Here is a 14,844-nt window from a genome sequence, read left to right as displayed (position 1 = left end):
GGATATCATGGATGTATTAGAGGGGATATCATGGATGTATTAGGGGGGATATCATGGATGTATTAGGAGGGATATCATGGATGTATTAGGAGGGATATCATGGATGTATTAGAGGGGATATCATGGATGTATTAGGAGGGATATCATGGATGTATTAGGGGGGATATCATGGATGTATCAGGAGGGATATCATGGATGTATTAGGGGGGATATCATGGATGTATTAGGAGGGATATCCAATGTTTTGTTTTCTACATCTGTCGATGACAGCCACTCTGCTTCGACCAATCACAGAAAAGTGGGTTACGCTAGCGCATGCGCAGTACAGACAGTGTAATTGTGTTGATATCCTGTATGTGTCCATTTCTGGGACATATTCGAGGCCAGTTTGACCCTTCTTCAGGGGTTTCCTCCTCTGAGCTGAGCCCCAAGACAGGACTGAGCTATATGAGGGGCTGATGGCGGACGCAAGGGACCTGGTGAGTTAATAAACTAATAAACATGCTACGAGATCCGTCAGTCGAGTCTGCTCGCTTCAGGCTGGCTAGCTCCCCCTTTGTTGTGATCAGTTCCTTGTAGCTAGCAGGCTAACAGGCTAGCATCCCTCTGAGCTAGCATCCCTCTGAGCTAGCATCCCTCTGAGCTAGCATCCCTCTGAGCTAGCTGGCTAGCATCCCTCTGAGCTAGCATCCCTCTGAGCTAGCATCCCTCTGAGCTAGCATCCCTCTGAGCTAGCAGGCTAGCATCCCTCTGAGCTAGCATCCCTCTGAGCTAGCAGGCTAGCATCCCTCTGAGCTAGCATCCCTCTGAGCTAGCATCCCTCTGAGCTAGCAGGCTAGCATCCCTCTGAGCTAGCTGGCGTCGGAGTAGTTGAACAGAACTTCTTCCCTCCAGCTGTAACTTGCAGACAGGTTCAGGCTAGCCAGCTCACTACAGGGTAACTAGCCAGCCAGGCTGTGATCTGCCCCAGCTCACTACAGGGTAACTAGCCAGCCAGGCTATCTGCCCCAGCTCACTACAGGGTAACTAGCCAGCCAGGCTGTGATCTGCCCCAGCTCACTACAGGGTAACTAGCCAGCCAGGCTGATCTGCCCCAGCTCACTACAGGGTAACTAGCCAGCTAGGCTGTGATCTGCCCCAGCTCACTACAGGGTAACTAGCCAGCCAGGCTATCTGCCCCAGCTCACTACAGGGTAACTAGCCAGCTAGCTATCTGCCCCAGCTCACTACAGGGTAACTAGCCAGCCAGGCTATCTGCCCCAGCTCACTACAGGGTAACTAGCCAGCCAGGCTGTGATTTGCCCCAGCTCACTACAGGGTAACTAGCCAGCCAGGCTGTGATCTGCCCCAGCTCACTACAGGGTAACTAGCCAGCCAGGCTGTGATTTGCCCCAGCTCACTACAGGGTAACTAGCCAGCCAGGCTGTGTTCTGCCCCAGCTCACTACAGGGTAACTAGCCAGCCAGGCTGTGATCTGCCCCAGCTCACTACAGGGTAACTAGCCAGCCAGGCTATCTGCCCCAGCTCACTACAGGGTAACTAGCCAGCCAGGCTGTGTTCTGCCCCAGCTCACTACAGGGTAACTAGCCAGCTGTGTAATTATTTATTATTGCTAGCTAGCACGCTAACGTTAGCTCGCTAGTAGAACTGAACAGGTTTAGGAGAGTCCACTAGTCCAGGCCTGAACCCGCTAGTCCACTAGTCCAGGCCTGAACCCACTAGTCCACTAGTCCAGGCCTGAACCCGCTAGTCCAGGCCCTAACCCGCTAGTCCACTAGTCCAGGCCTGAACCCGCTAGTCCACTAGTCCAGGCCTGAACCCGCTAGTCCACTAGTCCAGGCCTGAACCCGCTAGTCCACTAGTCCAGGCCTGAACCCGCTAGTCCACTAGTCCAGGCCTGAACCCGCTAGTCCACTAGTCCAGGCCTGAACCCGCTAGTCCACTAGTCCAGGCCTGATCCCACTAGTCCAGGCCTGAACCTGCTAGCTAAGCACCTGTTCACCTACGAGTTTTGTAATTAGCTGTAATTTTCTATATTCTTTGGGGCGGATTGGGTTAATAAAGCTGGCTGGTTAATAAAGCTGGCTAGTTAATAAAGCTGGCTGGTTAATAAAGCTGGCTAGTTAATAAAGCTGGCTGGTTAATAAATCTAGCTGGTTAACTCGCAAGCAGAATGTGTGCTTGGTGTAGCCGCCTCTATGCAAATCCTCCAGTAAAGCTAAAACCCTCTGACCCTTAGAACCCCAAACCCTCTGACCCTTAGAACCCCAAACCCTCTGACCCTTAGAACCCCAAACCCTCTGACCCTTAGAACCTTAGAACCCTTAGAACCCTCTGACCCTTAGAACCTTTTAGAACCCTCTGACCCTTAGAACCCCAAACCCTCTGACCCTTAGAACCTTAGAACCCTTAGAACCTTTTAGAACCGCACGGATTACTCCTTCATTTGCTGAAGAAAATTAAACATTTTCAACAAGTAGTGTACATTTGCATGTCATTTAATGCATGTGAGGGTGCATGGGTTGTTTTGGGACCCCCCTGTAGACCTTATTGTGAACCTGTTTTAGAGTTCCCTTAATGCCTACGTACTGTAGAGCAACTCACACAGTACACAGCCCTAACTGCTGTCTGTACTACCTCCTCCTCCCTCCCTCCTCCTCCTCCCTCCCTCCGTCTATCACCGCTATCACAGGCTGAACGCACCCCGCGTTCAGAGCGCAAGCGGCGCGACTCGTTTGGGTTTGATGGGTACGACAGCTGCAGCGAGGAGTCGACCAGCAGCTCCAGCTCCGATGACAGTGAAGACGAGGTTCCCTCCATCCCTGCCAGCCTGCCCATCATCAAGAACAATGGGCAGGTGTATACCTACCCCGACGGCAAGGCCGGAATGGGTCAGTACATGGAAATGTGATGTAGGGTTAACTTACAAACTCATAAAATGGGTTAGCGTGTACCTTATAAACACACCTGCGCAAGGATAATTTAGAATTAATTTCTAGTTCAGACACTGTCAGTGGATGGTGGTGCAGGTTGTGGATGGGGGTGCAGGTTGTGGATGGTGGTGCAGGTTGTGGATGGTGGTGCAGGTTGGATGGTGGTGCAGGTTGGTTGGATGGTGGTGCAGGTTGGATGGTGGTGCAGGTTGGATGGTTGTGCAGGTTGTGGATGGTGGTGCAGGTTGTGGATGGTTGTGCAGGTTGTGGATGGTGGTGCAGGTTGTGGATGGTGGTGCAGGTTGTGGATGGTGGTGCAGGTTGTGGATGGTGGTGCAGGTTGTGGATGGTGGTGCAGGTTGGATGGTGGTGCAGGTTGTGGATGGGGGTGCAGGTTGTGGATGGTGGTGCAGGTTGTGCAGGTTGTGGATGGTGGTGCAGGTTGGATGGTGGTGCAGGTTGTGGATGGTGGTGCAGGTTGAATGTGCTCTCTGTTCTCCAGCCACGTGCGAGATGTGTGGGATGGTGGGGGTGCGAGATGCTTTCTACTCCAAGACCAAGCGCTTCTGCAGTGTCTCCTGCTCCAGAAGCTACTCCTCAAATTCCAAAAAAGCCAGCATTTTGGCACGACTCCAGGTAAACCCACACATTCAGCCTCTCTTCATTCTCTTCTTGCGGTCTGTTATTTATTTATTAATTAATGTTGGACTAGAATCCCTCTTTTATTATTCCCTGCCGAGAGACCAGGTTCTGCTTCTTATTGCAGGGTAAACCACCTACGAAAAAGGCCAAGGTCTTACAGAAACAACCTCTCATGGCAAAGTTGGCAGCGTACGCCCAGTACCAAGCAAGCCAGCAGAACCAGGCCAAATCAAAAGCAGGTATGTTATTGAACACTTTGCAAATGGACTTGCACTCATACAATCTTGGTTTTGGTATTAAAAGTAACGCATAGAAAATGGCAGTTGTAATAATGTTGAACATTTCCTTCCTCTTGTAGTGGTTCCTGTTGAAAGCTTTGACTGGGGTCGATATATCTGTAGCAATAACCTGGCTGGAGCACCAGTCAGCTGTTTCAAGCATGTAAGTGAAGGACTTCAGGACTACACCCAATCTATCACTCTGTCCAGGACTACACCCAATCTATCACTCTGTCCAGGACTACACCCAATCTATCACTCTGTCCAGGACTACACCCAATCTATCACTCTGTCCAGGACTACACCCAATCTATCACTCTGTCCAGGACTACACCCAATCTATCACTCTGTCCAGGACTACTCCCAATCTATCACTCTGTCCAGGACTACTCCCAATCTATCACTCTGTCCAGGACTACACCCAATCTATCACTCTGTCCAGGACTACACCCAATCTATCACTCTGTCCAGGGCTACACCCACTCTATCACTGATCACTCTCTGTTTACCCTTATATAATGGAACTGGCCTGACGTGGGTGTTTGTGTTGGTGTGTGTGTGTGTGTGTGTGTTGGTGTGTGTGTGTGTGTGTGTGTTGGTGTGTGTGGGTGTGTGTGTGTTGGTGTGTGTGTGTGTGTGTGTGTGTTGGTGTGTGTGTGGGTGTGTGTTGGTGTGTTTGTGTGCGTTGGTGTGTTTGTGTGCGTTGGTGTGTGTGTGTGGGTGTGTGTTGCTGTGTGTTGGTGTGTGTGTGTGTGTGTTGGTGTGCGTTGGTGTGTTTGTGTTGGTGTGCGTTGGTGTGTTTGTGTTGGTGTGCATTGGTGTGTGTTGGTGTGTGTGTGTGTGTGTGTTGGTGCAGGTGCCCATGGGGACATGCTGGGGAGATATCTCAGAGGGAGTGAAGGTGGAGGTGCTCAACTCTGATACCAGTCTCTCCACCAAGGTCTACTGGATAGCAGGGATCGTCAAAATAGCAGGTGAGATCAACACTATGGCCTCTATATACTACTCTACTATACTATACTACCTCTAGCACCTGTGACTCTAGGATAGACGCTCACCTGATGATGATGTCCTCTTAATGGTTTTTGTTTCTCAGTCTGTGTCCATCTCTATGTTCTATCTGTCCATGTTCTACTGCCCGGTGTTTTAATCTGTCCTCCAGGGTTCAGGGCTCTCATGAGGTACGAGGGTTTTGACAATGACAGCAGCCAGGACTTCTGGTCCAACCTGTGTGTCCCTGAGGTCCACCCGGTGGGATGGTGCGCCTCCAGCGGGAAGCCGCTCGTACCCCCGAAAAGTGAGCTCCAGAGACCCCCACCTTGGTCCATAAGGGGATACTCTACTGACACCAAACAGAGACATAATCAAGACCCGAGCCTGTTCCAGGAAGCCAGGCGTTGGGCTGTGAGGGTGCTGGTGGTTTTGTGATGTTGGCCCTGTGGTTTTGTGTTCTTTTACAGCCATACAGCATAAGTACTCAAATTGGAAAGCCTTGCTTGTGAAGCGACTCACTGGAGCCAAAACACTGCCGCCGGACTTCGCCACCAAGGTGAGACCGCTCGCATCACGCATCACGCACACGCACGCGGGCAATCCTCAAAATGTGGATTTGAATTGGTCCTTTTTCTAAGGTTTTTAAATATCCTTCCCCCTCCTCCTATCTCTCCTCTCCCCCTGGTGTCCCCCCGGCTCCAGGTGCATGAGAACCTGCAGTACCCCTTCAAGAAGCTGATGCGTGTGGAGGTGGTGGATAAGAACCACCTGTGCCGGACGCGGGTGGCGCTGGTGGAGCAGGTGATCGGGGGACGCCTGCGCCTGGTCTACGAGGAGAGCCTGGACGGCACCGACGACTTCTGGTGTCACATGTACAGCCCACTCATCCACAGCATCGGCTGGTCGCGCAGCATCGGACACCGCTTCAAACGATCCGGTCAGTCAGGGAGAGCCAATCAGATACCTGGTCAGTCAGGGAGAGCCAATCAGACATCTGGTCAGTCAGGGAGAACCAATCAGATACCTAGTCAGTCAGGGAGAGCCAATCAGACATCTGGTCAAGTCAGGGAGAGCCAATCAGACATCTGGTCAGTCAGGGAGAGCCAATCAGACATCTGGTCAGTCAGGGAGAGCCAATCAGACATCTGGTCAGGGAAGCTCAGATGCTCAGACAAGTGACCCAGATGCTGGTCACCTTGCACTAGCACAGCTCAGCGCCAAAGCTTGTTTGATGGTTCTGACCTGGTTAGTTGGTATGTATACTGATAGTGAAGATGTATACTGATAGTGAAGAGGAAGCTGGTCATTGGGATCTGTTTTACAAAGTGATACACTTATCTTAACATCCTTCATCATCTTCATCTTCATCATCATACACTGCGTCTCATGGTTTGAATGGCCATGGTTTGTTTCTGCAGATGTGTCAAAGAAAATCGATGGTCAGGTCGACCCCCCTCCTCGTCTTTTCCAGAAGGTAATATATCGTAGCGCTGAGGTGACTCTCTATGACTGGTTATGTTCTAGATGGTGCTATAACACTAACAAGCTCTATGACTGTTATGCAATATAACATAGCATGTTCTAGAAGGTTATACTATAACAGCACAAGGTGATTCTCTATAGAGTGGTGAGGGGATGTTATTGTGTAGCTGAAACGTTAGCATCGTTACCATTTGGTTCTGAGTTCTAATCCTCTATGGCCTTTAGAACCTACGCTCTCTGACTGTGAGGTCTGTGGGCGCGTAGTGGGTTCCACACACGGCGTTAATGTCTGTTCCCTGCCGGCCGTGTGGATCTCCGGTTGATGTTGTCCTTGTGGTCTTTCAGGTGAAGGACGTGGACCAGAATGGAGAGTGGTTTAAGGATGGCATGAAGCTGGAGGCCATCGACCCCCTAAACCTCTCAGCTATATGTGTAGCCACTGTAAGGAAGGTATGTGTAGCCACTGTAAGGAAGGTATGTGTAGTCACTGTAAGGAAGGTATGTGTAGTCACTGTAAGGAAGGTATGTGTAGCCACTGTAAGGAAGGTATGTGTAGTCACTGTAAGGAAGGTATGTGTAGCCACTGTAAGGAAGGTATGTGTAGTCACTGTAAGGAAGGTGTGTGTAGTCACTGTAAGGAAGGTATGTGTAGTCACTGTAAGGAAGGTATGTGTAGTCACTGTAAGGAAGGTATGTGTAGTCACTGTAAGGAAGGTGTGTGTAGTCACTGTAAGGAAGGTATGTGTAGTCACTGTAAGGAAGAAATGTGTAGTCACTGTAAGGAAGGTATGTGTAGTCACTGTAAGGAAGGTATGTGTAGTCACTGTAAGGAAGGTATGTGTAGTCACTGTAAGGAAGGTGTGTGTAGTCACTGTAAGGAAGGTATGTGTAGTCACTGTAAGGAAGAAATGTGTAGTCACTGTAAGGAAGGTATGTGTAGTCACTGTAAGGAAGGTATGTGTAGTCACTGTAAGGAAGGTATGTGTAGTCACTGTAAGGAAGGTATGTGTAGTCACTGTAAGGAAGGTATGTGTAGTCACTGTAAGGAAGGTATGTGTAGCCACTGTAAGGAAGGTATGTGTAGCCACTGTAAGGAAGGTATGTGTAGTCACTGTAAGGAAGGTATGTGTAGTCACTGTAAGGAAGGTATGTGTAGTCACTGTGAGGAAGGTGTGTGTAGTCACTGTAAGGAAGGTATGTGTAGTCACTGTAAGGAAGGTATGTGTAGTCACTGTAAGGAAGGTATGTGTAGTCACTGTAAGGAAGGTGTGTGTAGTCACTGTAAGGAAGGTATGTGTAGTCACTGTAAGGAAGAAATGTGTAGTCACTGTAAGGAAGGTATGTGTAGTCACTGTAAGGAAGGTATGTGTAGTCACTGTAAGGAAGGTATGTGTAGTCACTGTAAGGAAGGTGTGTGTAGTCACTGTAAGGAAGGTATGTGTAGTCACTGTAAGGAAGGTATGTGTAGCCACTGTAAGGAAGGTATGTGTAGTCACTGTAAGGAAGGTATGTGTAGTCACTGTAAGGAAGGTATGTGTAGTCACTGTAAGGAAGGTATGTGTAGTCACTGTAAGGAAGGTGTGTGTAGTCACTGTAAGGAAGGTATGTGTAGTCACTGTAAGGAAGGTATGTGTAGTCACTGTAAGGAAGGTGTGTGTAGCCACTGTAAGGAAGGTATGTGTAGTCACTGTAAGGAAGGTATGTGTAGTCACTGTAAGGAAGGTGTGTGTAGTCACTGTAAGGAAGGTATGTGTAGTCACTGTAAGGAAGGTATGTGTAGTCACTGTAAGGAAGGTATGTGTAGTCACTGTAAGGAAGGTATGTGTAGTCACTGTAAGGAAGGTATGTGTAGTCACTGTAAGGAAGGTATGTGTAGTCACTGTAAGGAAGGTATGTGTAGTCACTGTAAGGAAGGTATGTGTAGCCACTGTGAGGAAGGTGTGTGTAGTCACTGTAAGGAAGGTATGTGTAGTCATTGTAAGGAAGGTATGTGTAGTCACTGTAAGGAAGGTATGTGTAGTCACTGTAAGGAAGGTATGTGTAGCCACTGTGAGGAAGGTGTGTGTAGTCACTGTAAGGAAGGTATGTGTAGTCACTGTAAGGAAGGTATGTGTAGTCACTGTAAGGAAGGTATGTGTAGTCACTGTAAGGAAGGTATGTGTAGTCACTGTAAGGAAGGTATGTGTAGTCACTGTAAGGAAGGTATGTGTAGTCACTGTAAGGAAGGTATGTGTAGTCACTGTAAGGAAGGTATGTGTAGTCACTGTAAGGAAGGTATGTGTAGTCACTGTAAGGAAGGTGTGTGTAGTCACTGTAAGGAAGGTACGCCTCCCCGAAAAACCACCAGCAAACACAAGTTTGCCCAAAATAAGGCCAATACGGTCAATACAATGAGCTATAACAAATTACACTCTCTCTCTCTCTCCCCCTCTCTCTCTCTCTCTCTCTCTCTCTCTCTCTCTCTCTCTCTCTCTCTCTCTCTCTCTCTCTCTCTCTCTCTCTCTCTCTCTCAGGTGTTGGCGGACGGGTACCTCATGATCGGGATTGATGGGTCGGAGGCGGCAGATGGGTCAGACTGGTTCTGCTACCACTCCACCTCTCCCTCCATCTTCCCCGTCGGCTTCTGTGAAATTAACAGCATCGAGCTCACGCCCCCTAAAGGTACTCTCACTTCCTGGTTTTATTATTATTAGATGGGGTCACCGTGGTGCGGCGGACCCCCAAGCCGAAATTAAACTTACTACCCGTCGGGAGTGCCGGCCGGATAAGCCCCTCCCCTGTGGGATGCTGTGATGGGATCTTCATGAAGCCTGGAGACTAGGCTAGGAGACTAGGCTAGGAGACTAGGCTAGGAGACTAGGCGCAGCTCATATTGCTCAGTTACTCCCATCCGACTCTTTGAGATGTACAAGAGGGTTAAAAGGATTGACTTGATGCAGCTTCTCTCTCTCCTCTGGTCTCTCTCTCTCTCTCCTCTGGCCTCTCTCTCTCTCTCTATAGATCTCTCTCTCTCCTCTGGCCTCCCTCTCTCTCTCTCTCTCTTTCTCTCTCTCTCTCTCTCTCCCTCTCCCTCTCCCTCTCCCTCTCTCTCTCTCTTTCTCTCTCTCTCTCTCTCTATCTCTCTCTCCCACCAAGACCCTCTGTTTGTCTGGCCTCACCACTGACTCTGCCCCCCACAGGGTTCACTAAACTGCCATTTAAATGGTTTGACTACCTCAGAGAAACGGGTTCAATAGCAGCTCCTGTCAAGCTGTTTAATCAGGTAGGACTCATTCACACAGTCCTGGCTCTACTTGTGTTGCTGTGTGTCTCTGCCCCTGTGGGAGCTGTTTTTCTGTTGCCTTTTTGTTCCCAGTTCTGTCAGAAGCTTCCATTTTGAAACATTTTCACCTCTGATCACTAATGACTCGTAATGCAAAGCGCTCAGATGCTCAGATGTCTGCGCTGTACCGTTTCCACTAGTATTTATTTATTAAAATCCCTTCTCTACCCCTTCATGCTCTCGTCCTGTTCCTCGCCGCGCCGTGGTTCCCAGGACGTTCCCAACCACGGGTTCTGCCCCGGCATGAAGCTGGAGGCCGTGGACCTGATGGAGCCGCGGCTGGTGTGCGTTGCCACGGTGACGCGCATCGTCCACCGCCTGCTGCGCATCCACTTCGACGGCTGGGAGGACGAGTACGACCAGTGGGTGGACTGCCGGTCCCCTGACCTCTACCCCGTGGGCTGGTGTGAGCTGACCGGGTACCAGCTCCAGCCCCCCGCAGCACAGAGTGAGCCCTCACACACACACACACACACACACACGCACATACGAGCACACACACGTGCACAATCTGTGTGTGTTTTAAATGGCTCCTGGTATACCTAATTTCAGGTGCCAGGGAGATTCCACCTCCTGTGCCCAAGCAGAAGAAGAAGGCCCAACAGTACAAGGGCCAAAAGAAAAGTGAGTTCTCTCTCGTTAGTGGACAGGGGGTAGTGGACAGGGGGTAGTGGACAGGGGGTAGTGGACAGGGGGTAGCAGCATCACACAACAGAGAAATGCACAAAGACTTTCTCTTAAGCCTGAATCTAGCCACCCACCTCTGATGTCTCACTCCCCTCCTGTAACTTGGTAAGCGCTGCGTCCCGTCTGTGATTGGCCGCTGGTAGCTAACCCTGAGTCTGGCCCTGGTAGCTAACCCCGACTCTGGCCCTGGTAGCTAACCCCGAGTCTGGCCCTGGTAGCTAACCCCGAGTCTGGCCCTGGTAGCTAACCCCGAGTCTGGTTGGTGTTTAGAGAGGAAGATCCCGGTCGGCCGGCGTCCCTTCAGTCAGGCAGGCCGGAGGAGGAGCTTCTCGGGGGATGAAGAGCAGAGTCCGCCCCCTTACTCCGCCCCGGGGCCCACGCGCCCCCGGCCCCGCACACACCTCCACACCCACAAATCAGGTAACGCCCCTTAACAACCACTGGCACCTCCACACAGGCAGGGGGCGCTAGCCCAGCAGGTTCGGGCTGATGGATGGTTGGTTGCTTGGTAGGTATCCTTATTGTTATCGATGCCAAGATGTGGAGGCAGTTCTCCAGGGTGCCCCCCCTGGTGGTGAAGATGGGGGTATCATGTTTATGTAAAGGTTTTTTTTGTCCGCCTGCCACCTGTAGCTTCTATCATGTCTTGTGTGTCGTTAGCCGAGTTTCTCCACATTTGATGTCAGTGTGGACATTGTGTGGGTTTGTCTCTGTGTGTCTCTCAGCCTCTCTCGCCCCCCTCTCCCTCCACCCCAGAGGCAGTGCTGCGTCTGAAGCAGGAGGTGGCCGAGGTGGATGAGTTCACCTTCTCCCAGGGCGTCTCCGACCAGGAGAGCAACGGCTCAGGAAACTTCTACATTAAACAGGAGCCCTGAACACACCTGGGGCCCCACAGCCACAGGGGCCAGGGGTCAGGGGCCAGGGTTTGGGCCACAGCTGGCCACGCTGCTGGAGAACTACCAAGACACCCTAACCCCCTCCACACACACACACACACACACACACATTCATTCAGACACCACAACAATGCTTTCGCTGGATGGGATCTATCCTTTTTTATGAATTCTCTCTTCGTTCCTGGAAAAAACCCAACCCAGACATGGGACTTCAGAGCACTGGATGCCCCCACATACCCCCCCCCCCGTCCTGGGGGGCCGTGCTGGGCGTGGCCTGCCTGGCTCTCCCCTCCCTCCAGCCACAGAGAGACCTGTTCAAACTGTGAGAGACTTCTGAGCCGGGTCCTCGCTTGGTTTTTCATTTCTTTTTCAGGTATAAGAGCTTAAAACAGGACACAGCCAGACAACAGGATCTCATTACACTTAGTTTTTTTCTCCTTTTCAGAACAATGTTGCCAGGTGGACTTGCTTTGTTAATAGTACTTGAACTTTTCAGTTTTTTTTTGTTTTGTTTTTTTATATTGTATTTTTGTCGATTTCTTTTTTTTGTCTTTGGGTCTTAAACGCTGAGTACATACGGATAGCTGTGCCCGAGTCTGTATAGGGAGTGGGTCACTGTGGGTGTGTTGTTGAATAAGGATGAAAATTCCTATATGTATGTGACCTAAACATATAATCTATATAGATGGGGTCTTACGAGCTGTGGGTATTAAGAGTTGTGAGTGGTCGAGAGTGGGCTTTGAATAGTATATAGTATAAATCCCCAACCTGACAGGCATGCTAGTACACTCAGAGTAGATAGGCCGCTCCTCATATCTAACCTGGCATACTACTTACTATGAAGCAGAGTATTGGGTATGCTAGTATGCTAGTATGCTTAGTATGCTAGTGTGGATATGGGGAGAGACTGATGAACACTGTCACAGATGCACTGCAGGAAGGAATGGTTGAGGTTTCCTGTGAGGGAAACCTTTACCTTCACACGTCTTCAGCTGAAGGAAGGGAATACATGGACATGTCTCAGACATCACATCCAGATATGCAAAGATATGAGTTATGTTGTTTTCACTGCTTGGGGTAGCTATTTTTTCCAGAGCCATATTGAAGCAAACCAACTGGTAAAATATTCAACTGAGCCACAAAGTAACGATTACTGTCTGTATTGAATCAGCAAGAGAACATTTCTCTCTCTGATGGTAGCATGAGCACAGCCAATGGGATCAGAGAATAGTTTAAAACCCACTTACTTCCTTATTTAATATCCAATCAGAGGTGTCTGCTTGGTGGTGGTTTAAAGAAGCATTTGTTTGGACCCTTTTCACCTTTTCTTTCCATAAAGCTTTGTACTACCTCCTGAAACACTTGTCAAGTTTAGACAATGTATCTAATCTGAGAATACCATGTTAAACCATGCAAAACAACAGATGGCAACTTAATGTTCCACTTAAAGACTTGACACCAAACATGGAGAATACTTAACACAGCACATTTGAGGTAGTCAGTCCTCTGAATTGAATGATATGCAATAATACTTTCTGATTTTGCCATATCAGATCCCTGCATTTATAATACTTTTATTGAATATTATGATAAATACATAAAGTACTATATTCTCAAAAGAATTTACCTGAATACTATAGTGTAACTGTGACAACGATGTGAGTAATGGTGTATAGTGATGATGGTGTGACTGTGACAACTATGTGAGTAACGGTGTATCGTGATGATGGTGTGACTGTGTTGACCTACCTAATAGAGACCACTGTATATGAACCATATTATATAGAAATGCAGGATACAACTTAATTGCTCAGTGATGGTAGATGACCCGTAATCTATTTCTAGAACAGTAAGGTTCACCATTCAATTCTCAGGAAGTATTTTGCATTTTCAAAGACTTTTAGCGAGGGTTGTGAAGTGCATCACAGTCAGAATCGTAAAAAAAATGCTTTACGAGAGGTCACACAAAATCACAGAACCGAGCGCATCCTTATAAGGTCTTAACTTACAAATCAATGTTTCCTTTCCATGTTCTTTCTGAATGTTAATTTCTCTCCAGTTTACATTGTTCCATGTCTCACGACCTGTGTGTTGGTTGATGCGTTGTGAATGCTTGTTTTCTAGTGTGTAGATGTTCACCCCCTCGTGTTCACCCACGCTGGTCATGCTTTGTTTTCTAGTGTGTAGAGATGTTCACCCCCTCGTGTTCACCCACGCTGGTCTCACATGTGTGTAGTGCTCATGTTTGTCTCCCATGATTACAGTGAATTGCTGAGCTAAACGAAAGCAACAATTCTACGTCACGCCAAGCAATAAAATACGTAGCGTCTCCAATCTTTGTTAGTAGAGACGTTTCAAGTCCAGAATTTCCTTTCATCCCTTTCATTCTGTTTAGGTCTGTTGTTTTTTTTCCAGAGCGCCGACTAGACAAGACTGAGCAAAGAATTAACTGTTGGTCATCTCAATCAGTTTCCTGACCAACCACATGTCAATGGCAAAGACACGACTGTTTTCTAACTAACTTTGCTGCTATTTTCCTCCAAATAACCCAAAATGAACGCGCACAATCTCCACAGCAACCATCTCCACAGCAACCCTTCTCTTTGAGAGACTTTGTGAGTGATGCTTCTGTCCTTTTCTAAATACTAGCCGACCCTCTTTCACCCAGAAGCCCAACCTCAAATCACCACCTCTCCCCTCCCCCAGATAGCATTGTGATGTCCAGAGTGGATTGATATGGTGGTGTGAGGCGTTCATGGGGACGGGTTGCACTGTTCAGTTGAATAAATAAGTGCATGTAGAATAGTGAGCGTTATGTGACACCTGTGATGCTGTGCTGATCTTGTTTTGCTGTAACGCTCTTCGGTCGTGCTACTGCCCAACTCTCGTCCACCTCTGCACACTTGTTAGATCTGAAAGCATTGGATAGGTGTGAGCTACATGGTATTAACCTGAGCTTGCCCTCAAAAGGACCATCTTGCCATGTTGAGAGAGTTATCCACTATTTTCAGATCTATAGGCAGTGAATACGAGTCTGCGGAGTCGGGCTTTTGTTTCTTTGAATACTAACACGGGTCTCTTTTCTATGTGATAGCCCCAATATATTCAAACATATCGTGGTGCTATATATATATATATATAAATATATATATATGATAAAAATTACTATTATTGTATTGGGGAAATAATTCTCAAACTGTAATTGTGTATTGAGAGGGTTGTTTCAAATTTTATTTTGGATACAAATGACAAAATTACATTAAGACCTACAGTACAATAAAATTGAAATGATAAACTGACCCTTGAGGTACATATTAGTTTGAAATTGAGAGTTTGTACATCTTTTTGATAGTGTCTATACACGTTTCCTTTCGTAATTTTGTGAAGTGATCAAGGTTTGATAGACTTTTTCCTCAAATTTGTAAATAAACCAGATGTGTGGACATAATCAGTTGTATTGTTTATTTGTTTACAAGCATTACAAACTGTTTCTGCATGGCTGTGAGACAATATGTAGATTTTTGTAAGAGCTGACTTTTACACTGAATAAAATGTATGAATTGGTATCATTGTCCCGTCTCAACTCCTTCACACGCATGCTAGCAGATTAA

The 14,844-nt window shown here is 48.1% G+C and overlaps 1 protein-coding gene across 2 annotated transcripts; it reads left to right on the top strand.

Annotated features, from left to right (window-relative positions):
* The first annotated feature begins 370 nt into the window (after positions 1-370).
* On the top strand, positions 371-14,594 carry mbtd1 (mbt domain containing 1). Of its 2 annotated transcripts, XM_084459769.1 has the most exons (17): positions 371-479; positions 2,693-2,891; positions 3,436-3,569; positions 3,700-3,814; positions 3,934-4,016; positions 4,710-4,827; positions 5,016-5,150; positions 5,314-5,402; positions 5,549-5,783; positions 6,265-6,320; positions 6,674-6,778; positions 8,842-8,989; positions 9,508-9,590; positions 9,864-10,098; positions 10,203-10,274; positions 10,608-10,757; positions 11,094-14,594. In XM_084459769.1, exons 1-17 carry the CDS (start codon positions 459-461, stop codon positions 11,210-11,212), a joined length of 2,097 nt encoding a protein of 698 aa, XP_084315895.1. In that variant the 5' UTR covers positions 371-458; the 3' UTR covers positions 11,213-14,594. The 2 variants fall into 2 exon arrangements, with proteins under 2 accessions (XP_084315895.1, XP_084315896.1); XM_084459770.1 differs by lacking the exon at positions 10,608-10,757.
* Positions 14,595-14,844: the final 250 nt, after the last annotated feature.

Source organism: Borostomias antarcticus (assembly GCF_949987555.1).
Source record: "Borostomias antarcticus genome assembly, chromosome: 29".
In the NCBI taxonomy this organism is placed as follows: Eukaryota; Metazoa; Chordata; class Actinopteri; order Stomiiformes; family Stomiidae; genus Borostomias; species Borostomias antarcticus.
The sequence above is the reverse complement of the archived record's forward strand: the minus strand, read 5'-3'. Positions and strand labels throughout refer to the sequence as shown.